General features: G+C 45.4%; 1 protein-coding gene across 1 annotated transcript in view; it reads left to right on the top strand.

The window, feature by feature from the left end:
• Positions 1-23,327, top strand: part of FNDC1 (fibronectin type III domain containing 1) — a gene marked incomplete at both ends in the record, with an annotated part of 97,052 nt that extends 73,725 nt beyond the window's left edge. Inside the window, 9 exons of the mRNA XM_082855863.1 lie at positions 1,118-1,186; positions 2,616-2,759; positions 5,444-5,674; positions 10,654-10,762; positions 15,458-15,537; positions 17,603-17,632; positions 18,409-18,570; positions 19,928-20,050; positions 23,212-23,327. Coding sequence (XP_082711989.1) covers positions 1,118-1,186; positions 2,616-2,759; positions 5,444-5,674; positions 10,654-10,762; positions 15,458-15,537; positions 17,603-17,632; positions 18,409-18,570; positions 19,928-20,050; positions 23,212-23,327 — 1,064 coding nt within the window. The remainder of the gene's footprint in view (positions 1-1,117; positions 1,187-2,615; positions 2,760-5,443; positions 5,675-10,653; positions 10,763-15,457; positions 15,538-17,602; positions 17,633-18,408; positions 18,571-19,927; positions 20,051-23,211) is intronic.
• Between the last annotated feature and the right edge of the window lie 3,340 nt (positions 23,328-26,667).

Genomic DNA, 26,667 nt, shown 5'->3' with positions numbered 1-26,667 from the left:
AGTTCCTGCTTGCTGTCCCCTCACACCCCCTCTGCCTTTTAAGTGTGCCTTGAATTGAGAGTTCCGTATAATTGCTGTGGCTTCAGGTCAAAAGGAAGAAAGGAATTCCTCTGAATTTTTAAGGTGCCTCAAGATCTTACCGGCTACAAAGAAACGGTCTCCTTTTTGCAGCTGCGTTTTCCTCCCACAGGTCGAGAAGTAATATATCGATCTCCTCCCACCTTCTCAAAAAAGCTTCCGCTGAAAGGACCCAGATGGTGGACGCAAAAAATGTGGTTTTTGCTTTCACTCACCTTTCTTAACCAAGTTGTCATCCATGCTCATGATATCAGTTCAGTCATTGATAATAGTCATTTTAACAATGGTTCTTATAATTAGGGCTTTCTGGAAGACATCAAAAAATCACATATAAAAGTCTATTAATTGCATTTAGAGGATAATTTTGTAGTCATAATGGATCTCGTGGTTTTGTAAATAAAGCCCTACCCGTTTGTAAAGAAGTTTGTAGTCATTGGAATATTATTTCCAAACTTCATATGCAAGTTAAGAAGTCTAATCAGTACAGATTTATCTGCTGAGTCGGTGAGAGAGGGTGGGAGCTTAGAGGGGCAGTGAAGCCAGATTGGGAAAGAGGAGAGGCAGGAGGTCACCCTGCTTCTGGAACATGTGAGTGGCAGGATCCAGGGGTTGGAGAGAATGAGGGTGCCATGAACAAAGGAGCTCCCGGAAGAAGGAGTTTTGTCCCCATCCTGGGTACCAGCTGCCACTCTCTGCTCTCCCAGAATGCCTGTTCTCAGGCCTGCAACATCCTGGGCCGGGGGAGCCTGGGCGCCGCAGAGGTGGGAGGAAGGTCAGAAACAGCCCCTTGAGCTGGTCGGGGATGCTGGGGAGGCATCTTTGTTTCGATCCTTGAGGGCGCCCCAGTGCCCTTTTCTGAGTACAAAGGAGAGAAAATCTGGGTTCCAGCTCCCTTCCTTCTGAGGAAGCTGAGGAGCCCCTGGCAGGGGGCGCTTACTCCCCTGGAACCATCATGGGGCTGGATCACTGTGTCCTCGGCGTGATGCTGAGAAGAAACCCTGGGGCGTTTGCTGACCCTTCCCCTCTCCTCCTTCACTAGATGAGTTCTCAGGATTGGAGACCGACACGGCAGTGCCCACGGAAGAGGCGTACGTGATCTATGATGATGGTACTAATGTTTTTAAACACATTATTTGCATACTTTTCTGATGGGAGAATCTTATTTTAATGACTAAGTGGATGACTTCAAGTTCCGTTTCCTTCGGAACTCAGGGGTGGGTGGCAATGCTTAGGGAAGGGTGGTTATACCGTCCCCCTCCAGGCTACCCCCCAATACAGGTTAACCTAAAGGAAAACAGTGTTCTTGATACACAGATGCAGCTTGCAGACCAGTTCCCTGAGCCCCCCTTTCCCTCCCTCTCAGCCCCTCCTTCCTCTAGAGATCCTGGAGCTGCTTCATTCTGAGCCTTCCTGTCCCCCATCCATACCGTTAGGAAAATGACGTGGTTTAACCAGGTCTCGGCCTCCAGCCTTGACTCTTCCCATTCTCATTCCTTCCTTCCTCTCCTTTTCTAATTACATAAAAAAATGCAGTGCTCTAGATGTGCTGATTCTTTTTTTTTTTTATCATAGCATGTTTTCATGTCAAGGTAAGTTTCTAAGATAAAGAATACACACGCCTTGCATGGCACCTGGAACACTCACTCCATCAATGGTAACTAATCCTGTCATTGTGCTTACGACCCTGCGATGGTTCTGTGTGTTTTGTAAGTTGCCTCCGAAATTGAAGGAATTCACGTGGAAATCTTGTCCCCACCCCAGTGCTGGCCTTTGACACTCGGGATGTCTGTCCCCACTTTTGTGCTCTGCCTGTCTGCTGCTGTCTGTAGTTCCAAGACTCTTAAATCACGAATGTGGGAATAATGTCACCTTTGATGCCATCACGATCGTTCCATGTAGTGGTTTAATCCCCCAGTTTAAAAAAAAAAAAATGGACTTAAAAGAAAAACAGCAGATGTGAGAAAGCAAAGGAAGCTTTCTTAGCATCTTTGAAAATAGCACCTTTCTTATGGTTTGGAGCTGTTGAAAGGGAGCAGAGTTTTCTTTTTTGTTAACGGATTAGTTCTCTGAATAGGATTAACCCTATACCCCTCCCCAGAGAAAAGCCCATACACAGAAGATAAATTTTTAAAAAAATCAAGTTTCTTTTCTCGTGTGAATTTTTTATGGCTTTAAAAGGGAAAATTATTTAGGCAGAGAATGGTCTTGGACCAGTAACAGGAGCCTGCAAAACTGGGTGAATTCTAAGTTTCTGTCCAGCTTAGATTCTAAAAATCTCATTTTTCTGGTCATCGTGTTTCTTTTCTTCCTTCCTTTCTTTCACCAGGAGCTGCTTTTCCGGGAGGACTGAAGTGGGAGGAGATACTGTTTTGTTAGCATCACATTCTGTTCAGGCATAGCGTTTATTCCACGGAGCGGTGGGGTGCGTGCGCGCACGTGCTTCTGTGTAGAGCTCAGTCTTAAGAAGGTCTCTTCTGAGGGTACACGGTGCCCCTTTTCTGGAAGTGCCCAATTACAAAACCATCGCATCGTTTCAGATTATGAAGTTGAGACCTCAAGGCTGCCGGCCACCACCAAGCCCTCCACCCCTGCTGCCACTCCTGCTGTCATCCCCCCGGAAGGCTCCATCAGTTCCTACCCTGAAGAAGAGTTCGATCTGGCTGGAAAGAAGCGATTTGTTGGTAAATAGAACTTCCTGAATCAGAGAGCCGTGGGTTTTAACTTTCGTTCCTTGAAGAAGAGCACAGCTGATCCCTTGGACTGGCCAAGGCCGCGCACTTGCAGCGGTGGCTTATTTTCCCGGATGAATTTTCCATTTGGGCTGATTCAGCGAGTCATTCCTGCTTAGATGCACATGAGCTTGCTTTCTGCAGAAGTCGGGAGGGGGGATGAATGCAGGAGAACGTTTGGGATCCGACAGAATAGAGTTCAGAGAGGCTGCCTTGTGTGGACAAAGAGGAAGGAACACTTTCGATAATCAGCAGTCCAGGGAATATGAGTATTTTTACTGTAGCCACCTTTTCTGAGATGAGACTTCCACTAGGCCTTGCCTGTACTTCATTAACTTCTTCCTAAAAGATGAGCAGTTTACTGAATTGAGCTACTTAGAGTTTCAAAGAGCTGAAGCTATTTTCCTTCAGTTTTTTTTTAAATTAATTTATTTATTGTTGGCTGCGTTGGGTCTTCATGGCAGCGCGCGGGCTTTCTCTAGTTGTGGTGCGCGGGCTTCTCATTGCAGTGGCTTCTCTTGTTGCGGAGCATGGGCTCTAGGTGCGGGCTTCAGTATTGTGGCTCACGGGCTCAGTAGTTGTGGCTCACGGGCTGTAGAGCGCAGGCTCAGTAGTTGTAGTGCACGGGCTTAGTTGCTCCGCGGCATGTGGGATCTTCCCGGACCAGGGCTCGAACCCGTGTCCCCTGCATATGCAGGCGGATTCTTAACTAGTGGTCACCAGGGAAGCCCATTCCTTCAGTTTTTTTTCCCACTCTTTTTTACATTCTTTTCCCATATAGGCCATTACAGAGTATTGACTAGAGCTCCCTGTGCTATTTATTCAACAGGTTCTTATTATCTTTTCTCTGTATAGTACTGTGTTTGTCAATCCCAGTCTTCCAATTTATCCCTCCCTCTTCTTCCCCCCAGTAACCACAATTTTGTTTTCTGCATCTGAGACTCAACTTCTGTTTTGTAAATAGGTTCGTTTGCCCTTCAGTTTATTTCCGACAGTTTTTGTTAGCCTCAAGGACTTGCGACCTAGAAATTGATTCTATTCTTCTTTCTCAATTATTAAAACAATTTCAGGAGGATATTCTGTTTCACTAAACTGTGTTTCATTCCCTTTGGGAGCCTTCTTTTCCCATGCCCTTAATGAACTTTGCTAACAAGACAGATTAACATATTACTAAGTGGAAAAACAATAAGTTATTACTGAGTGGAGACAGGCAACAGCTTAAACTAATACCACACTTTTCTGTTTCCAAAACAAATGTTCTGCCATCAGCAGAGAACAACTCTTGCCAGCCAAGATGTAATATTGAGTGTCTGAACCACACGTACTTGAAGAACAAGAATCTTTGTGTGTGTGTGTGTGTGTGTGTTATCTGTTTGAAGTGCTTTCTTTTTTTCTTTTTTTGAATTTTAAGAATCTTAATTAGAAGGAGGAGTCCTGAGACAAATGGTAATGCTGGTCCATGGCACGCAGAAGCCTGGCTGAGTCCCCCGAATGTGCTGACTTTTCTCTCTGTAGTTCCGTGACAGAAATAGAAATGCTTTCAGTGCTATTATTAACTGCTCCAAAGAACTCTTAAAAGCCTGAAAGGCTTGCTATTGTCTGGCTATTTTCATATGCCTATAACTCTATAAAGCGTAGTAGACGACCCCCCCAAACTTCCTGATGAGATCATGGACAAGCTCGAAAGGCCTAATTTTATACAGAGTATTGGAATATAGGGGATCTAAAAATTGCTTTCAGTCCTCACAGCCACTGAGAATGAGAACCTGTACGAAAAGATGCAATGGAATGTTTAGAAAGTTCTAGAAATTGTTACTTGGGAGCACTTGGGGGTCTTGAATGTATCAAGCTCAAATCCAATTCCTTGGATTTTCTAACTTCTAGAGCATATGTAATAAGAAGAGCTGTGGACTAGAGGGAAAAGCTTCTGTTTGCCCGCTGCTCTGGGGGCCTCTGTCAGCATCCGTAGGCTCAGCTGGAGTGTGGGTTATCAGTTCTTGTCCTACCTTAATTCTGGGGCCCGTGTATCTACTGAGACCACGTGTATAGAGAAAGCTTGAGCCTATCCATAAATGTGAGGTAGCTATTATCGTCCTGAGTGGTAATGTTGTAGAAGGGTATTCAGGCCTGGCCTGTGCAGACATTGCAGGTAGTTTTGTGAGTCCCTGAAGTCCCAGGGAAGGCCACCCAGAACTGAGGCTAAGGCTGTGTATCTTGATCAGCGTATGGTTTTTTCTGGTCCCAAGACAGCCTAGGGAATGAACTGAGGTTGAGAGAACTCTAGGTTGGGCTGATTCACACCCTTCTAAGTTTGGGGGCGTAGGAATGGCAGAATGCTGCAGGCTTATGTTATACTAGATCGTAGCTCAGAGATGTTTCAAAACCACCGAGGTCAGAATCATGGACGTTGATGGGGCGATAAGCTCTTTTGACACCATGATGTTAAAAGATATAAATATATAGATCCATACAAGAGAGCTAGGGATGCGCGTCTGAGTTTGGCATCAGGGCTGATGACCCTGGATGCTTAGTAGGAAGAGGCTGAATCAGGGGGTCTGCTCCTGGAGCAGACATCATGTTTCTGCCTCCAGAGAAAGCCTTCAGCAACCCGACTGGGTATCTTTGTTCTTTTCCAGCTCCTTACGTGACGTACCTAAATAAAGACCCGTCTGCCCCATGCTCCCTGACTGACGCTCTGGATCACTTCCAAGTGGACAGCCTGGATGAAATCATTCCAAACGACCTGAAGAAGAGTGACCTGCCTCCTCAGCATGCCCCCCGCAACATCACTGTGGTCGCCGTGGAAGGCTGCCACTCATTTGTCATTGTGGACTGGGACAAATCCGCCCCGGGAGATATGATAACAGGTGTGTCCAAGGCAGATGCTCAGAGTTCCTGTCAACCAGAAGGTGGGAAATACAGACAATAAGGGATGGATGGATGATGGATGAGTGGTTAGATGGAAAATGGATGGGTGGATGGATGGATGGGTACGTGAACGGATGGATTGGATAAATGAATGATGGATGGATGTGAGGATGGATGGGTACATGAATGGATGGATTGGATAAATGAATGATGGATGGATGTAAGGATGGATGGGTACATGAACGGATGGATTGGATAAATGAATGATGGATGGATGTGAGGATGGATGGATGGGTTAAATGGATGGACAGATGCGTGAACTGGATGATGAATTGGATGGATGAATGCAGATGTCTTCTTTTAATAGGATGAAATAGAGGCAGTATGGGAAGCCTTGTGGGGTAGTATGAAGAGCACTAGATGAAAGTCAGAAGTCCTGAATCCTAGTCCCAAATTGGTTTTTATGACTTTGAGCTACCTACCTCATTTCTCTGGACCTTGCTTTCCTCCTATGCAAAATGTCGTTCCATCTCTTATACTCTGTAATCCTGCAAATAGCCAGGGAGTCCACAGAGCCACACTAAGATGAGATCCCACAGCATGGGTGATGAAAGAGCTCCTACTGTGCGCTACCCGGAGTCACAGTCAACCCTGGGGTCGTGACAGCCTCTTCCCTTCTTTCCATGTCTGCTGGGTGCTTCCAAACCAGTCTCCGTGTCCCTGAATTCCTTAGATGGGCCCCAGATGTGATGGCAAAGTGCCCAGGGATCTTCCTCCTCCTAGGTCTTGGCCTGTGAGATGTTCATGAGTTCATTTGATTCTGCCAAGGATATATTTGAGGATAAATTTGTTGAGATAAGTTCCTACAGTAAAGAATTAATGTTGTTTTGAATAGACCCTTCTTTTGCAAATGATTCTTTTTGGGTCAGTTAGTTATATAAGAGGAAGGAACATATGTGTGTGTGTGTGACTCGGGACTGGGGATGGTGCCGTTAAGTCAGAGTTTGACATATTATCTGTCACTATTATGTTAGCGTGGTTCATCGAATTCAAAATTTTTAGTGCTTTTGCTTTATGTCCCCAACATTATCTCTTAAAATGATAAGAAAATATCCAAGCACATCCAAAGAGCAACTTTTCTAATGGAGTTTGCACAGCAGCCCAAAAACCAGGATAAGGAACACAGGAAAGAGTGCCTCGGTATTGTGCCGGGTAAGGCGGAAGGGCCAGGGGAGAGCGAGGGTACAGATCGAGGGGGCGGAGTCTTGGTCTAACTGTAAGTGACGGTCGCCCCCAGCCTGTGAGCTGCATGGGCTGCAGAGGCCAGCTTCTGTGAAGTCCAGCATGTTCCTAATAGAAAACGAATAAATCAACGGAAGGAGGAAAGCTTGTAGTCAAAGCAGCCAGAAAATCCTTTTATTAACTGAATATGATTTTATGAATGGCAATTTTGAAAAGCAAGCAAGTAAGCATACAGAAAAAAAATAATGGAAAACCTTAGCTTAAGCTATTTAGCTTTTGATCTCTTGCGTAACAGATGTTACTTAGAATAAATATACCACTGTGCCCTGAGCCACGGGGCTTCTGAAAAACAGAAGGATGGATACAGGATGAGAGCGCCAGCCACCTTAGACTTAGACATGCCTCAAGGGCTGCCGCGTGAGGAGCCTTCAGAGAACTCCCGGTAAATGTCACCGGGCTTAACTCCGAAGCAGTTCCTGTATCATCCCATAGAGTGCGTGCTTCTGAAACACATGCTCTTGTTAACTTCACATCCCAAGCCTTCCTGGAGACTTTGAGGTCATCTCATCAACACATACCCTACACCTAACCCTAAACCAAACCTCAGTGCCCTAATCACGAGTACTCATGCCACGAGCATAGATAACATAGCTGAAGTATTTATAGGGATTCGGGCACTCCCAAAAGAAGGTTGTGCTGATACTGCGAAGCTGTTTACTGTGGAATAGTTCAGCGCACGACAGCCCTGCAATATGCAGGGCTGTTTAGACCCCAGAGGCTAAAAGAGAATATCGTGGGAGCTCTTCATCAGCAAATGAATCAACCACCAGCTCTTTTCGCTGTAGAACAGCGAGGCAAAGTGGATACACAGATACCTCCTAGACCCAAACAGAACATCACACTTCTGGGCCCACTGCAGGGCATTTGGGTCCTGGTAGCTCCGTGAGATATTGAGCGCTCTGCTGGTTTCCACCAGCTGTACTCTCTTGCACAGGCGGTTGAGTCAACATGTAACCAGGTGGTATCCAAACGATATGAAACTCCTGCAGAGTGAGTAGGCCTGCAACCCGTTGCTTTCCCTGATCAGTCCCAATGAATGAGGCAGTTACGCCATCGGGAGTGACTCCATAGGAAATCACCCACATGATGGCCTCTGAGTTTTTCAGGACAGGTTTTGATAAGAACAGAGAAAGCAGGAGTTACACGTGCTCAGATAGCACATTATAAAAATTCAGACCCAAGGATAAGCAGAGAAACCCGCGTAGCATGTGGGACGAAGCACAGGGTTCTGATGGAGTTGATTTCAAGGCGGATTAGCCGGGCAGACCCGTCACAACGGGGCTCCTCGGGCACATGTGTGAGGATGTGCCTTTGTTATATGCAGCATGTGTGGCTTGATGCGGCTGTCCTCAGAGGAGGAGGGAACCCTGTGGAGAGAGCAGCAACCCTTCCCAGGTCCCCATGAAATATTTGTTGAAAAAAGAGAAGAACGAATTCCTCCAGAAAGCAGCGTGGAATGGCTTCAGAGCCCAGTGCCTCTGCTTCTGCTCCCTGTGCACTCGGCAATTAGCTGTGTGACTCTAATCCACTCTTTCCATCACCAGAATAGGTCTTAATGGAGGCAGTCAGAGAGAACAGGTTGCTAAGTGAAGTCGTTTGCCTCTCAGATGCTTTTGATGCTATTGATCTTTTCCTCCTTGACCTGCGATCCAATTCTCTCAACCCGAGTCTCCCTCGCAGGCTCACCCTCTTTGACCAAACACTGAAGGTCGGACTTGCCGAGGGCTTGGGCCTCAGTTCTCTTTTCCTCTTACTCTGTGTTCTCTCGCTCCAGGATTTTACCCACGCACATGGTTTTAATTCATCTGGGAGGGGAGTCATTGGTTTATAGCTCAAGGCCCAGCCCGCCTCTCCTCTGAGCCTCAAACAGTGAAAGCATGTCTACTTGACATCGTCACTGGGATGTCTCCAAAGCGTCTCAGACTCAGCGTGTCCAGAATCAAACTCATGATCCTTCAGAGCCCCAGACGTGCTCACCTGGGCTTCCTATCTCAGAGGAGCCCTCACTTTTCCACCCATTTTTTGCAAGCTTGAAGGTTTGGAGTCATCTTAAAATCTCCTTTTATTTCCCCTCCATATTCAGTTCATCACTAAATCCTGTCAGCTTCACCTTTCAGGTTTCTCTTGCATGCATCCATTTCCCTCCATTAACACCACGGAACCTGAGTTGTCACCGCCTCTCACCTGGATATTGTGACAGCTGTCTAGCTAGACCATCCCATCCATGCCCCACACCGTGTCAGTCCTCCGTTTTGCACCAGAGAGATGCGCTGAAGACAGTCTTATTGTGTCACCCCTTCAGTGTGTTCCCTTTCTTCTAGAATGAAAAGCAAAAGCCTTCGTGACCAAAGGGCCCTGCATTTTTTTTCCGTTTTGTGCTTCCTCAGCTTCATTTCTTGTCGCCCCTCCTCCCACCCTGCCACTCGGAGGCTCCGCCTTCTCCTGGCTCCTCCCTCTTCAGCATCTTTGCCCAGGAATTCCCGCTACCTGGAATCCACTCCACCTCCTACCATGCATCTTAGCTGCTTCCCCTCCTTCAGTCATCAGCCCCATTTGGGGGCCCTGGGGGAGCTCTGCCCGCCCCCTGTCCCCCAGCACGTGGGCTGCTCCTCAGTTCTCATCACGGCTGTGTAATCCTGTGTGTCTGCCGGCCTGCTGCTCCTGGAGTTATAGATAAAACGAGTCGCCATTTGACCTCCAGCACGTAGTGCAGGGTCTGACACATAGACGGCACGCAGTAAATATTTGTTGAATGAATGAACGAATGTGAACTTGGACCGGCTTTTTACCCCCTCTCTAAGACTCAGTCTCCTCGTGTCAGAATGAGGGCAGGGAAACCTATGTACTAGGACCAGGAGAATTCATCGAAGTAAGACTTAATCCAAAGGATTCGGCATGATGTTTGGCACGTAGAAAGTACTTGACAACGATTTCCTTCCAACGTAAGTAAAGAATGTGTGAAGCTGTGACGTGAGCTTCCCTTGGCCTAACGAGGCAGCCTTGAAGGCTGGGCAGGTGTCAGGGCTGAGGGCCCACCCGCTGAGGCCCATTAACAGCAGATAAGGCAGAGAAAAGAGCTGCCTGACTGTTGTCACTAGACATTGAGATCAAGGGCAGGCAGAGATATTCAACAGCTAGAAACTAAAGGAGAGCCGATAGCAGTAGGTGAGGAGATCACCCACCGTGAGTCTGGGGTCTTTCAGCCACACACACACACACACACACACACACACACACACACACACACACACACACACACACACGGCATTCACCATCACGGTTTCTTCGTTTCACGTGAAGGACGATTGTATATATCTTTACCGGGAGCTTCTTAAATACTTGTGTGGCGGTCACTGCTCCTTTCTTCTGCTGCGCGCTCACAGATGTTATCGGTTCTAAGGAGATGAGGAAGGCCAGGGAATGTGGGAGATGAGAACATGGAAGAGAAGTAGGGAACCAGCTCGTCATCAGGAAGTGTCTTTAATTTTGTCATCTGGTTTCACCAGTGGGTACCAGCGTCCTATCCCATCTGACCCAACACACTCCCCTTCTTGACTTCTCACACAGAGCTGCCTCCACGCCACTGTTTCCTTCCCATCATCCTCCCCTGGGTTATGCCTCTGGTGTGATGTGGTTCCTTGATGCTCATTGGGTTCTGCCTCCTTTCCACTTGTAGGTTACTTGGTTTACAGTGCATCCTATGAAGACTTCATCAGGAACAAGTGGTCCACCCAAGCTTCATCAGTAACTCACCTGCCCATTGAGAACCTGAAGCCAAACACAAGGTATGAGGTGTCAGTCATTTACAAACAGAAAACGAGACCTATGTGCCTGGTCATGGATATCCTTAGGTTGAAAAGAAAAGGATTAATCAAAAATGTCTTTATGGTTTCTTTTGAGTTCTCTAGTTAGCTCTCATAGACTGTCAATGAATGCTCACCATATGTCATGTATTTTTCTTAGGGGAAAGCACTATGGGCACCGTAACTGTTAGCTTATTGTATTTCTATTTTGTTCCCTATTTTCCGGAGACTAAAGCTACCCACCATTGGGGAAGGAAAGGTTGCTCTGTGTGCTGAAAGGGGATTGATCTGTTTGTACTCACCCCATGGTGGCTTAGGCAACGCAAGCTTTGTACGTGACATGGATGGAGCAGCAGTTACTCAGACTCTATACTGTACAAGTTCAGATCATTCAAGAAAGATGTATTTTACACATTAATAACGGTTACAAGAAGCGTGTAACCTAGTCGGGGCAGTGGCTCGCTAGCCAGAGGGCCATCTGAGAGTGAGCCCCCAGCGTGAAATACGCAGAACTTGCTTCGAGGGTACAAACAGCATGAGTGTGCATTTCCTCTTTTATACTATCTGGTTTTGCTGGTAACAGCCATCAGGAAAGAACACAGTGGTCGAGCTGTGGTATGCTTGTAGACTGGCTCTCTGGGGAAAAAAATCAAAACAATAACAACTGGTTTATGGTATTTGCCAATTCCTCCCACCATGGTCAATTCTGAGCTACCCTGGCTCTGCGGAACGCCTGCTATTTAGCGATCGGCTCTCTGAAGCCTGTAGAATGGCTCTAGCACGCCGTGTGACGTCAAGCCCCTGTGTTTCCATAGCAAAGTGTTCTAAGTGAAGTGACTTGGACCCAAGGTCTCCCATTTTTTTATAGAGTCAGAGGAACACAGAGGAGATTGGAACAAAATACTCTCCTTAAACAGAAATGTGTTGAAAGGGATAGAAATTGGACGATATCCTTGGGCACTGAGAGACTTCTGCACTAGCGGAGAACTTTCCTCAGGGCCTGTTAATGTCCTGGGCTCCCTTGGACTGCGCTTTCATAAACTGTTATGAATTTTGAGATGCAGCAAATAAAAAACAGGAAACTGAGAGAGCACTTTTCTTAGCTCTTCTCTGATAGTAACGAAAAGTTGATTCATTGCAAAAAGAATAAAACTAAAGAAAACGAAGTCAACGTCCCATTTTTTTATTGTGGGCAGAGTGAATGTTCTTACAGCACAGCCTCAGTATCAGCTGAAAGAGGCCTTGGGATGTTTGGCCGCACGGCTCCTTGCAAATCCCAGTCCCCTGCACCCTCCGCAGTCCAGCGTTCCTGCGGCAACTTTTGGTACCAAGCTGGTGCTGAGTTGTGAATAATATCAGGGCCCGGTTATGTAGGATGGTTGATTCGTTCTTTCAGTAGGTATGACTGAGTGTCCGCGATCCACCGGTAAGTGCTTACTGAGTGTCTGCTCAGGCCAGGCACCGGGCTGCACACCGGAGAGAGCAGTAGGCGTGGGGAGGACGTGGGGCAGGGGCGCACAGTACACTGTGGCCCCTCGTGGCTCACACAGCCTGGTGGAGACAGATAGCTTATAGACGCATAAGTAGGAACCTTCCCCGGCCAGTGTTGTGAGGGAGAAGTACACTGTGCTCTGAGGGTACGATAGGGGGCTTTTTGCCCGAGCTTGGGGGTTAGCGTGCAGTCAGGTGAGTTCCATGGGGAGTAAGATAAGCAGCACTTCACCTGGAGAAGGTGGGTGAGCAGGTCAAGTTGCTCCAGGCAGGAAGGGTGTTGGGAAGCCGGTGGGTTTAAGGAAGAGAAGGAGGCTGATGTCGGGGGCGGGGGGGGGGGGGGGGATGGGGAGGAGAGGAGGCTGGAGGCTGGACCAGCCGGTCCCAGAGGGCCCTAGTGTCCCCTGAAGCTCAAGTCCTGCGTCCACCCACACTGAGCGCCCTGATAGACAGGCTGGGAGCAGCAGCCGCCTCTGCCCCGTGGTTCGCGCGTCCTGTGGAGGGAGTGGGCCGGCTGGAAAGCGGGGCGTGTGCTTCCTGCTACAGAGGCTTCCTCCAATCCCCCAACAGCTGCTGAACTTTTACAGCCCGGGAAGCGTGCCACGATGTAAGGACGCTCATTTTTCCCCGCGTTTCCCCTAACACAGGGCGTCTCCGATGGGCTCACTGGGGTGTCCACGTGTTTATTCCACAGGGGCTGCGTCTCCCCACCCTCTGCACAGTCCTCAGGGCTTCTCAGGACCCCCTTCAGAGTCCTCGTAAGAGACGCAGAAGTCGGTCCAGCCCAAGAGAAGACAGGATGTAAAAACTGGCTTTGGTTCTTTGTAACTGGATCTTCTTTTTTGACAAGTTTAAGTGGGCATTGCCCACCTTATTCACCCAACTCAGCCCTGAATCACTTTCTGTAATCTTCATATTGTAAGTCCATACCTAAAGTACAAAGATTTGTCACCATGGAGGCTGTTGGAAAGAAGGCGCCAGAAGCTTGTAGAAGGCAAGGCATGGATTGCTTTTGTTACTTGGGTGAGACAGAGACTCTTCAGGGTATGAAATGTACATTTTAGTCTGTAGAAAAAGTCTTATGTGGTTTTCGAAAATAGGAATTTTACTCCTTTCATAATCCCACGTTGTTTTTCAGCTCAGCATATTTAAACTTACTTTGACATATTAGGCGAGTTCAACTGGAAATACATCTTTAGAACTGGGCCACGTGGGCTTTGCGGAGCACTGGAATTATTGTGTGGACAGGAGGGTAGATTTGGAGAATACGTAGGTTTCAGTGGTAAAACAAAATGGATACAACCAAGAAATCGGAATAGTCTCTCGGGCAATTGGTCATCCCTCTGCCGTCTCCTCAAATGCACAGGGTGTTTCCCTCTGTGGGTCTGGGGAAGAGGTAGCAGCGTGGCTCCAGGGATGGCTTGAGAAATATTCAACAGAAAGGTCCCCTGTAGCCTCTGAATATCAGTGTCACTCTCTAGGTTTCGATTTCCTTTTTTTTTTTTGGCAGTACGCGGGCCTCTCGGGGCACGAACCCGCATCCCCTGCATCGGCAGGCGGACTCTCAACCACTGCGCCACCAGGGAAGCCCTCCTACTTTTTTAAGGAAAAAAAAGTATCTGTAAAGTTGGACTGTTATCATTGATGTATGCCCAACCCGCCGCTTGAACGGCCAGCAGAGTCTGCCTTAAATAACTCCACGACCGCTGAGTTAAAAGCACGCACAACTGAGGAAACACGGAATGCTGCGTGAATTGAGATTTGGGGATTCCTGTGTTCTTAATTGTGCATATCTCTTTTATATAAAAAAATGACATTTAAAAAAGGATTCTGTCCTACATGAGATGTGAATATACTTTCTTGGAGAGCTTAAAGGAAGACTTCATTTTACCGAATGGGCTTTTCTTTGCTCTCTGTTTAATCAAACCCCAAGTCAAATATCTCTGTGTAACTGTGAGACCAGAGGCTCCCTTGAGGTTCTCAGAAGCTCAGAAACTCAGGAGGCTTGGTGCCAGGGCAGAGGTGCCGCGGACACATGCCTTTGCTCTCTAAATGTAAATAATTCTCCTTTTAAAAATTTAGGGTGTCTTAATTAGTGCATGTGATCTGTGTGTCCGACAATCAAATACAGGATTTTGTAACATTGAAGTGTAGCTTCTGCTAGCTGGAAACCAAGACTCCTTCTGAACTCTCTGAAGTGGTGGAGAGCTTCCCCGCACAGGGATTTTTTTACCCACCTTCTTTACCTGGAAGTGTTGATAGTTAGGGGCTAAGAGAGCACAGATAACACCTGGAATCCCAGAGGGGAGGACAACACGGAGAGGAGCGGTAGGTAGAGTGGGTCTTAACTGTGTTGGTTTCCAGTATTTTCTCATCACCACGTTTGGTCCTAGAGCTCATCAGAGTCCAAAGTAAGATGCTCTGGGACTCCCAATCTACCTGCTTGTCATTCTCCCTCTAGATGAACAGGCTGATTCAGACAGTGTGCTTTCTAGCACATTCTCTGTTCCAAGAAAAAGATTAATCCACAGCAAAGCCTCTGCAGGCCTTTTCCTCTTCCCCTTCCCGGACTTGCTTCTCTTTCCTCGAGGCACAGAAGCTGGAAACTGAGTGACTTTACAGCTCCAGAGCCAAGCATAGCACTCGTCCTGCACCCAGAACATTGTTGTCGTGTTAGTTCCCCTGAGGAGACCGGCCTCAGCACTGCTTAGCCTTCTCCCTGCCAACAATGGGTTTGCATCCTCACACTGTCAAACATCCTGCCTTTTCACACACAGTCCAGTGATTAGAATTAGGTTACAATTGGAATTCTGCTTGGTAAGCGTTTCACCGCTCCATCTTCCCCCTCCAGTCAGTAGAACTCAAGACGGGACAAGAGGAGACCATTGCATCCAAGGACGGGCCTGCGCGGGGCAGTTCAACGCTTGATGCTCTGAATAACACACACAACCTAAGTGACCTGTTTGCCCAGTATGCCCCTCTGTTCCCATTAGTCACATGTATTGTTTTGAAAAGTTATTCGAAAATGAGAAAGTTTAGAAATAACATGAAGAAATAGCAGCGGTGTCTGCATCTGTGAAAAACAGGACTCAAACCCTGCCACAGAGGAGGTGCTGAATAGTTTGGGTGTTTTACACAAAAATTAAACAAGGTTCTCTTTCAAAATATGTTTTCTTCCAATTTCAGGTATTATTTTAAAGTTCAAGCCAAAAATCCTCACGGCTATGGACCTATCAGCCCTTCGGTCTCATTTGTCACAGAATCAGGTATGGGTGACTTCATGTCCTCGTTTTTTTCCTTTTCTTAAAAACAAATAGTCTGAAATCATGTCTACAATAGAATAAAAACTGTAGAAGTTAAATCCTCTTCTCTTTAATCAGTTCATATTGGATGTCATTTTATAAGATAAACATGATTTTCTTTCTGCTGAGCTAAGAGTTGGATAATAAAATTTAAAGTAATCTTCATTGGAACTGCCTGGGAAGTGAAAAGGTCAAGTTCCAATGAAAAGGGGGGGAAAAATCTAGTTTTCAACCATGTGAGAAAGATAAGTTTGAATCTATCTGTAGAGATTTAGTTACAGAGATAAATTCCTTTTGTTTTTTTAATTGCAAACAGCTGAAGAGCATAAATGTCATGTGACCTGAGGGTACGTTGCTTCTTTCAATTAGTCACATCTCTTAAGTTGCTTCCTTTACTAGGAGATGAAAATGTCTTTACTTAACATGGAGGGTCTAATTAAAATACTGTCCATCTTGCAAGCAATATCACTCAGAGGATGTCCCTACTTTGGGATACTGGTGTGTAGCGCTCTCAAGCCCTTCAGTGAAATGTCCCCATGGTCATGGTCTGAGGCAGTACACACAGAGCTGCCCCATGGTGGCAGGTGCCGGGTTGGCAGCCTTTCTGTGTAGGAGGCCAGGCTGGAGAGTTGGTACCCATGGTCCCAAGACAGGCACTTACAGAAGCCCAGCTGGGTCGGCTCCACACTAACGTGGCTGTCGCTTCCATTTGGTTAGATTATTTCCTAAGAGCAGGAGAGTAAAACAAGCATTTACACTTACAGCTAATGGTATGTCACTTTATTTTATAGATAGCAGATGATGTCAGAATGAATGGTCTGTACAAAGGGGCAGCACAAAGCAGATCTGGGGGGACGAAAATGTTCTGTGTGTGATCGTGGTGGAGTTCCATGAGTCTATACGTGTGGTAAAAATTCATAGGATGTGTACCCTAAAAAAGTAATTTTACTCTGTGATAATTAAAAAAAAAAAAAAAGGATGGCCCATGTTTACCTGGCCTGTATTTTATAAAAATGAACTTCTTCTAAAGCAGAATTCCTTATAATGTAGTTTCATATTAAGTGGCACTATTTGGGCTAAGATATAGACATGTTTTAAAACAGCTATATTGAGGTAGAAATGGCATACAGTAAACTGTTCATCCTCAAGATGTACAGCTGAGGAAGTTTTGGGGTATGTTTATACCCTTGGAGCCATCCCGGCAGTCATGCTGGTGCACAGCTCCATCACCCCGACAGTTTCTTCCTGCTGCTGTACAATCCAGCCCTCCCTTCCCTCCCCGTGTGCCCATCCTCTCCCCTCTTCTCAGGCAACCACTCATGGGCCTTCTGTCACTATGGATTCATTTGCATTTTCTAGAATTTTGTATCAACGGAATCATACAGTGTGAGTTCTTTCGTCTGGCTCCTTTCACGTAGCATCCTTTAGAGATCCATCCATGTTGTCATATTTATAAGTAGTTCATTCTTTTTTATTACTTAGCAGTGTTCCATTGTATGTGCCACAGTTTGTATCTATTCACCTGTTAATAGACATTGGATTGTTCCTACTTTTGGACTATTACAAATAAATCTGCCATGAGCATTCATGTACAAGTATTTTTAAGGACATATGCTTTCATTTCTCTTGAGTAAATACGCAAGAGTAGAATGGATGGATTGCATGGTAGGTGTGTGTTTTTACTTTTTTAAGAGACCGCTGAACTGTTTCTCCAAGATGGACACATTTTAAAACATAATGAGTATTGAATTATTTTGTGGTACCCAATGTCAAAATATTATCGTCAAGGACCCACACCATCTATATAAATAACAAGACAATATAAATAGAAAAGAGTATTTTTTGAAAGGAAATGCCTAGAAAGTAAAAACTAAGGGAATGTCTTGGCATCTGTCAAATGAATCTTACACTTTCTTTATCTATTCTAGCTTGGGTAGTTCTTTTAATTACAAAAAAAAAAAAACCCATTTCAACAGTTGCATGGCTGTGATGTAATAGTGAAGTCAATTATTTATTTTTCCTTCTACAGATAATCCTTTGCTTGTTGTGAGGCCACCAGGTAAGTTTCTCTTCTTGATAAACTTGACATTCTAGTAATCAAGTTGAATATTGAATATGAGATTGTTATGGTTACAAGTAGACGCGCTGAACCGCTTTTGTATTTTCGTAATTTTCTGACAACTTCTATGGTTTCTTTGCACCCATCATCCTAATCTAGGGAAAAGCATGTTCTGGAAAATTTTAAATAGGGCCATAGCAGCCAATATCTATAAAAACTCTTATGGGTGGCCAGTATCTATGAAAATAGATAACTTTATTTTCGTAACCCCTTTGAATATTTTAAATTGCTGAAAAGATAGCAAAATGCATTAAGTGTACGACAAAATTTTACTTTGTTTTTCAAATAAACCAAGAAAGACCTATTGCTTAAGTTCAAGACTGGTCTTATGAGTGACAAGAACAGGAGGTGCCTGTGCTGAGGGATCTTGGGGGTGGGGAGGTAGGGTGACGTGCCCTGCAAGGTCAAATTTGCCATCATAGCTTATGTTCCTTGGCTTAAATTAGGCTTTTTCTTACTCTGAGAATCCTTTATAGAAATGCAAACACGTTAACTGCATTCAGGTACAAGGAACTCCCCAGTTGTACTTCAGTACAAAGAAAGAAGAGAAAAGACAGACAGAGAGAGAGAGAGAGCACTGGGAGGTGGGAAAACTGCTCAGAAAAGCCCTGAGAGAAGGGGAAGTCCCACTGAATAAATCAAATTCTCCGGTATTTTGTGCAAGAATAAACACTGTGAAACGCCATGACTTAGAAGGTGTGCTGTGTGTCGTCCAGGTGGTGAGCCCATCTGGATCCCATTTGCTTTCAAACATGACCCTGGCTACACGGACTGCCACGGCCGACAGTATGTGAAGCGGACGTGGTACAGAAAGTTTGTGGGAGTCGTTCTTTGTAATTCACTGCGGTATAAGATCTACCTCAGTGATAACCTGAAAGGTAGGTCTTTAGGGATGCTGTGCTATGGGAAGGTGTGGAAAGCTTTTAGTTTATCAGATGCTAACTTGACATAGCAGGTGCATCAGAATGCATTTGAGGTATGGACCCATCACATCTCAGTCTGGCTCAAGTGCAAGCCAGTTTCGCAGGCTCTATTCTGGAGTGACTAGTATTTACATTGGTACCCAGGAATATATGTATATATTTTAAATCTACTACTTTTTAGGAATGAAATCCAAAATTCTCTTAGAAACTTAAAGGCCGTTTTTCTTTGTTGTTAATCCCATAACATTAACAATGAAGAAAAACGGCCTTTAAGTTTCTTTAAGGTATGAGTGTAAGCTGGAAGTATTGAGGAGAAGTACCCCCTACGATTTTTGCCATTGGAACAACTTTACAGAGAAACAATGTGGATGGTGAAACATATATGAGGTGCACTATTTGTTCTGTGTCCAAAAATTACATTGTTTTCATCATGGTAGGGGATTAAAACAAAGAATAACATAAGTATTTACTTTGAATACTAACATTTCGAAGTACCATTTCTCCCCCGCTGGTTTTAACTCACCCACCTACCCAAAATTGTTTTGTATTTCAAAATTTGCACAACTTTTAATTTTTCTAGTACATACATTTAAAAAGAAAGAAAACTTCCCCTCAGCTGGTTTATATTTTGTCAGACGTCAGGTTTCTTGTTGTTTTGTTTCTTGCTGCTGCTCATCATTTCTAGATAATGTCAAAATCTCCCCAACCATCCCCCACCCTTGCAACTTCTCCGTGTACATGCCTCTCCCTACAGCCAGTCTGTTCGTTTCTTGCTGCTCTTTTTTCCCTCTTGCACACTGTCCTTTGGCTCCGGGAGAGGCTACACAGCCATGTCTGGTATCCCAAGGTTGAGAGAAACACCTTTGCCCTACTGTGCAGCTCTGGTTCAGGACCAAGGACAGCGCCTCATGCTCCAGACACACCCCCTACTTCTAGTTATGTACGAAAATAGTTTCTTCTATTTTTCTAGGTATTCATGCTTTTCATAATTATTTCATGATACATTCTCTGCCTATCAGAGTTTCCTCCTTGTTTTTAAACCAAAGAGTAGAAGGGTCTCCCATCTACGGGCTGAAAATGCCTATAATATTAGTAGTTTCCATTTAATGAACACTTGCTAAGTATTTAGCACACACGAGCCTGCTGAATCCTTATAACACTTTGAAACCAGTGCCATTATCACCATCTTTCAAACATGGAAAGTGCGACACACAGAGCTGAAGTCATGTGCCCACTTCAAAGCTTGTGCAAATCCCTCAGCCAGCGCGGCAGTTCTGGAGCAGTCAGTGACTCATCGCATTCCTTTACGCAGATACATTCTACAGCATTGGGGACAGTTGGGGAAGAGGTGAAGACCATTGTCAATTTGTGGATTCACACTTGGATGGAAGAACGGGGCCTCAGTCCTACATAGAAGCCCTCCCTACCACTCAAGGTAATGTGAACCAAGGCCCAGTGTAATATACTGGGGGGTGGAGAGGAGGGCTGACGTAAGGAGAAAATTCACTGTAGCTCTGCATTTGGTTTACCATTTGAAGATGGATATTAGCAGAATTTTGGAGCATAAAAATAAGGAAGAAACAAAATACTCCTACCACATGCTGGGTTTAGGGTGAGCCTTGGAGAGGTAGGGACACAAAGGAATATAAGACCTTACCCCTACCCTCAGGAAACATGGTCAGCAATTGGGAAGGGAGGATAAATATGTGAAAGGTAACTAAGAGCAAGCAACTTAAAGTACAAATAATGACAAGAGTTAAGTCACATGATTGTCGCATTGTCAGGTAATTGTGCAGATTATAGTTACTCTCTGAGTTCAAAGGGCGGGGGCTGGGCTTCCCTGGTGGCGCAGTGGTTGAGAGTCCGCCTGCCGATGCAGGGGACACGGGTTTGTGCCCCGGTCCGGGAAGATCCCACATGCCGCGGAGCGGCTGGGCCCGTGAGCCATGGCCGCTGAGCCTGCGCGTCCGGAGCCTGTGCTCCGCAACGGGAGAGGCCACAGCAGAAAGGCCCGCGTACCGCAAAAAAAAAAAAAAAAGGGCGGGGCTGCCGCTTGAGGCTTCCAGGGAAGGTTTTCAGAAGAGGCAGAGTCTGAGCTGAGTCATAAAAATACATGCAAAGATTAGAGGGCCTTCCAGGTGGAGAATGCCATGAACAAGAGTCCAGGGAAAGAAAAAATAAACAAATACAAACCAACCATGATATGCTTCAGGAGATCATGTATCAGCTATTTCATGATGGCATTGCAAGGTGAAAATAAGTGTATTAATCTCAAAGTTAACAACATGTAATACATTACTAACTGCCCCAAGCCCCCAAATAAACAAACAGAACAACTGAATGAAGTCCAGCACTTTTAGTGATGTGGCATTTTTAAAGATATAAGATGCTCTGATCTTTAACATTTTTTAGTTTGGAAAAAAATACCATAGGTGGTACAAAGATTACCCATTTTCAAAAAATTAAGATACATTAAAATACACAAAACAGTAAAACAAGTATGTTAGGCAGGGTTCTCCAGAGAAACAGAACCAATGGGAGATGGAGAGAGGGAAAGAGACAGAGGTGGAGAGAGGGAAAGAGAGAGACAGAACAAGATATATTTTAAGGAACTGGCTCTATGATTGTGGAGGCTGGCAAGTCCAAAGGCTACAGGGTGGGCCAGCAAGCCTGCTAGAGACCCCGGGAAGAGCCAATGCTGCAGTTAGTCCAAAGGCAGGCTTCTGGCAGAAGACCCCTCTCTTCAGGGAAAGTCAGTCCTTTCCTACTAGGACCTTCAACTAATTGGGTGAGGCCCACCCACATTGTGGAGAGTAATCTGCTTTACTTAAAGTCTGCTGATTGAAATGTTAATCTCATCTAGAAAATAATTTCACAGAAACACCTAGAATAATATTTGACCAAATAGCTGGACGCCGTGTCCTAGCCAAGTTGACATAGAAAATTAACAGTCACAATAAACATGCATAATACACCACATCTCTTAATTGTTTCAGGATCTTGCAGGGCCCAGGGTTAGTATTAAAGGCATCATTTGTATTTCACTGTGTTTCTGTGACTGTTCTGTCATGGTTTTGGCTCTGAACAGAGGTGCTGTTCATCAGAAACTCACTGGCGGAATGGCAGGTAACCTTTCATCTTACAAGAGGACACGGGGCCAAAGGGGTGAGAGCGGTTGTTGAGTTGCCAACATTTTTTGAGGAGGTTGGAGCATCACTTCTTCTTGAAAGGAGAAGTGGTCAGAACTGCTACAGGATTCTTTCCTCTGAGAGGTTTACTTGAAAGATCTGAAAGCCTACCGCGGATCCCGAGAGGTAAATCTTGGAGGCCCGTGGTTCTAGGCAAGTCAGGGGCCCCAGCTTCTGTGGGAATCTTGGTTAAGGTTGCTTGCCCAGCTCAGGGCCTGCCCTACTGGGAGTGCTCCATTGTGATTGACTAAAATGATACTCCTCTGTGGGGAGAGAGAGAGAGAGAGAGAGAGAGAGAGAGAGAGAGAGAGAGAGAGAGGTGTCACACATGTGGAGACTGGATTATCCCCACAAATCATCCTTGGGATAAACCTCCGAAGGTGGGTGTTGTGACTCCACACAAAAATGGTCGTATTTATTTGGAAGTAACTTTTGTCACAAGAACAACTTATCAGAAATCTTCTGTCCGAAAGGAGGTTGTTAGGATGAGGATTCTTCCAGTTGGTTCAGGTGCTTTTGATGCTACGATACAGACACCAATTCCAAGTGTGGGTTCTTTTCCCGCACCACCAGGCAATTCTCCAACACCAGCCGGTGCTCTACAGTTCAAATCTGTACTGAAACCATTTACCCAGAGATAGCATCAGATGCCACAGTTTCAGACCTCAGTCCTACAAGACCGCCCCCTTCATGCACCTTAGATGCCAATCACAAGTCCACCGTGTCACCTGTCCTTCTGATAAGGACAGGCTATAAATCAGAGGTTCCCATGACCCCCTCTTTGGATTTGATTAACTTGCCAGAGGGGCTCACAAAACTCGGAGAGCCATTTCACTTACTAAATTGCGGTTTATTATAAAAGGAGGGAACTTGGGAAGAGGCAGGTGGAGGAGATGCATAGGGCTAGGTATGGGGAAGGGCAGGGAGCACCCACGCCCCTTCGAAGCACCACTCTGCCTGAATCTCCGTGTGCTCGCCAACCTGCAAGCTCTCCAAACCTGTCCTTTGGGGGTTTTCTGGAGGCTTCATTACATTGGCACAATTGACGAAATCATTGGACAGTAGTGATTGAACTCAATCTCCAGCCCCTCTCTCCTCCCTGGAAGTTGTGGGTAGGGCTGAAGTTTCCCCCGCTACAATCACACGGTTGTTTCCTCTGGTGACCAGCCCTCATCCTTAGATGCTTTCCGAAAGTCACGTCATTAGCATAAACTCCAGTGTGGTTGAACAGGGTTTACTATGAATATAGTAATATTCCACACACCTTTATAGCTCTTGTCACTCAGGAAATTCCAGGGGCTTCAGGAGCTCTGTGCCAACAATGGAGATGAAGACCAAATATACATTTTCTATTATAAATCACAATATTACTGATTATTCTTTCCCTTTCTTTCCTTTTACCTTCCAGGCTACTATCGCCAGTACCGCCAGGAGCCAGTCAGCTTTGGCAACATAGGTTTTGGAACCCCCTACTACTACGTGGGCTGGTATGAGTGTGGGGTTTCCATCCCAGGGAAGTGGTAACCACAGGATGGTCATGCTGGAAGCTCGTCCTGCCCGGCCCCCTCGACTAACCTGCACTAGGGCCTGTGAGCAGAAGGGATGGTGTCCCAAGCTTCACTGCCCCCAGTGTCAGCAAGGCCACACGGTGGACACCGGACACTTCAGGCATCTTTGGTCTGGAGCTCAGTCCTGCTTCTTGGCCTGGGCCACACACAGGATCCAATGTTGCTGTTAACTTTGCTTCTCCACATGTTTTGCTTGTAACAGCTCATCCCAGAGACGGCAGACGTGCACAGCCACCGGGACGCCTGATGTGATTTTCATACTTCTTAGGCACAAAGTTCAGACACTTTGGTATCTCCAGGGATCAGCATACACACGCTGTGCTTGCTTTGTGGAACACCACCCATGTTCTTTTTTCTCACTGGACCCCTCCAAAAGTAGCTAAATTTAAGCTTTGGATCCCTTTCTATGCAGTAGAACTGAATTACTAAAAATGCCACCAAGGGAAATGTAGCCTACTTAAGATTTATTCTATGGACTTAACCCACCACTAGACCAATTGTATCAAATCTTACTTGTAAATTCTCAATTTTGATATATATATATATATATATGTATATATGCATATACATATCCACACTTGTCTGCAAAGACTGATTAAAATTGCTAAGTGTGTACTTGTTCACTAGATAAATGTGTGTGGGACTTTTTGGAGCAGAGGTGCTGTTTATTAACCTCTTTTTAGAAGGGTCCAGAGAACAGGTACTCTGTGTAACACGGCAAGAACGGCAAGGCACGTGTTCTTCCTGTGAGCACTGCTGAGCTGTGGAAATGACTGGGATGCAGCGATGCTAGCTGTGAGCCGGTGGCAAACGGAGTGATTGCCACCTTCCATCCTCGTGTGTGGTCTCTGTGTGGACATATCCAGTCAGTTTCCAGATGAAGATTTTAGGTCCCAGATGATTTTGAAATCCAGTTTAAAAAGACTTCTTTCGCCTTTCCTGCCTAGCTCAGTATCTACTCCTTGAAATAGAAGCATCTTAGCCCTCTCAGCTGCACCATGAGAGGGTTTATTTAATGACACTTTAATTCTTCTTAAAACGTCGTGTCCTTTCCACGTGAGTGGCACCTCCACGTCCTCAGGCAGCTCTGGGGAACGGAGGGTTTGTCTTTCCTAAGTTTCAGGGTAGAAGAACCAGTAGTGGGAACGAGCCAGAGGCAGACACACTTCTGGGGCCCGGGGGCTGTACCACTATGTAAATGATGTAATGGCAGAAAGTGTTCCGCCAACTGGAACCAGTTATTTTCGGTGCCAGCAGCGTGTTGAGGTGAAGCCTGATGTGTCCGGTAGGTTTGGAGATAAAACAGGAAACAAGTCACTGCGGGATTTTTGTGATGGGGCAGCGGGAGCTGACGTCTTCCCCAGTGGCCACAGTTCCCTCTTCTACGGTAAACGACAGTGAAGAAAATGCAGGCGTTCTGACAGTCTGGGAAAAGACTAGGATAGGAATCTTCTGGGTTTCTGGGGCTCTTGTACATAAAAGGGGAATTGTTTTAAAGGGTGTCTAAAAAACACCTATTTTCCACACTAACATTCAGACATGCTTCACAATAACAAGCAAGGATAAGATCTTTAAATATAAGTGAATTTTCCTAATAAACCCATCTTTGTTCTGGGGCCTCCCGTGGAAGAGATGGGGGATCAGGTCCAGCACAGAGATGCAGGCATCTCTCCTCGGTGATTCACACTTTCATACATTAAACGTCGTGTTCCCTGTCGGCCTCACCCTGAAAGGTTTTACACTCATTTCATACACAGAAGGACACGTTTCCCTCAGAAGGATTTTATCCTTACTTCCCAGAAATACAAATATTTCACTGGTGTTCATTCAGGCAATGTTTTTTGAGCCCCACCTGGAACCTTAGACTGTATTTGATTCTGGAAAGCTGAACTTTGATTACAAAGAGATGTTTGCAGTTCTTTATAGAAATTACTGCAAATCCCAGATGATAGCACAACCGAAACAAAAACACTGAATTTATACAAAAAGGTGATAGTATTCTCAATACTTTTGCCAAATTAGGTTATGCAATAGTTCAAATGAGTCCACCACAGTGATCACATCAAGTTTCTAGTGCTGTGTGGTCCTGGAGGACACGTTTTAGGGACTCCATTGGCAGCAGGATGCGAAGAAGGGGACATTCAAGATAGTAGAGGGTCTGGAAACCATTCCATGTCAAGTTAGAAGAGTTTAATTACCAAATGAGCCTTGTTGGAAAATACTGAGCTGTTCATTGCTAAAAAACCTTAAATATAGCTGGAAATGTCTAAACTTGCAATTTGAGGCCCTCAGCCGTTTTTAATTGGCCTGTGAGCTCAGAATGGTTTTTCTATGCATTTAAAGGGTTGTAAACAAAACAAACAAACAGTCCAAGCAAAAACACCAATAATGTGCAATGGAGACCATGTGTGGTTCCAAGGCCTAAAATATTTACCCTATAAGACAGAGTCTGTATAGCTGCAGATAAGAGTTTTCTTGAGGTTTAAAGAAGGCTTTAGCAAAGTCCAGATTTTAAAACTAGCACATGCTACTTAATAGATGTTTGTTGGCCCTTCTCTGACTTGAGTTACATTTATTATCTAACTAGCAAATCTGAACTCTGCATTGAGCGGTTGATCCGGGTCCCCCAGTTTCCTGTCGGTCAAGCCCTCTGTGCTGTGGTCTCGGGAAGTATTATGGTCTCTAGGGGACTTCATGCATATTTAATAGAACCATTTGGTTAGAACATAATTTCCAGCTTTTACCAGATGAGTTTTGACTTATTTTTTTCCCCTTTTTGACCTATTCAAGCCATGTATCTTGGTCAGTTCAGGAGGGTGGGGAATTTGAGAATGTGGTGATGAATGGGGTTAAAACACGTTTGCCTCTCTGCACAGAACACAGATCTTAGTCACTATGTATAATTATAACCCCACTGGTGGTCCAATGGTTAGGACTCTGCACTTCCACTGCTGGGGACACGGGTTCAATCCCTAGTCGGGGAACTACTAGATCCCGCATGCTGTGCAGCGCAGCCAAAACAAAACAAACAAAAAAATAAAGATGAGGAAACTGAAGAAAAGGACTGTTCAAGGATACACAGCCTCAGACTGGGTGGATCCGGCCAGAATGAGCCTGTGATTCAGAATGGTTCCTTTCAGTATATATAGTTATCTTAAAGTCAGGTAGAAAAGTAAAACTCAAACAATGCAAAAATCCTTAATGAAAAGCACAAATGTATTTCTTACAAAATTCTAAAACAACAACAACAGTAAAACAATTCCACCAGTAGAATCAGCCCACACTTCTGCAACAGA

This window comes from Leucopleurus acutus (assembly GCF_964270905.1).
Source record: "Leucopleurus acutus genome assembly, chromosome: 15".
Classification (NCBI taxonomy): domain Eukaryota; kingdom Metazoa; phylum Chordata; class Mammalia; order Artiodactyla; family Delphinidae; genus Leucopleurus; species Leucopleurus acutus.
This window is presented reverse-complemented; position numbering and strand designations above follow the sequence as displayed.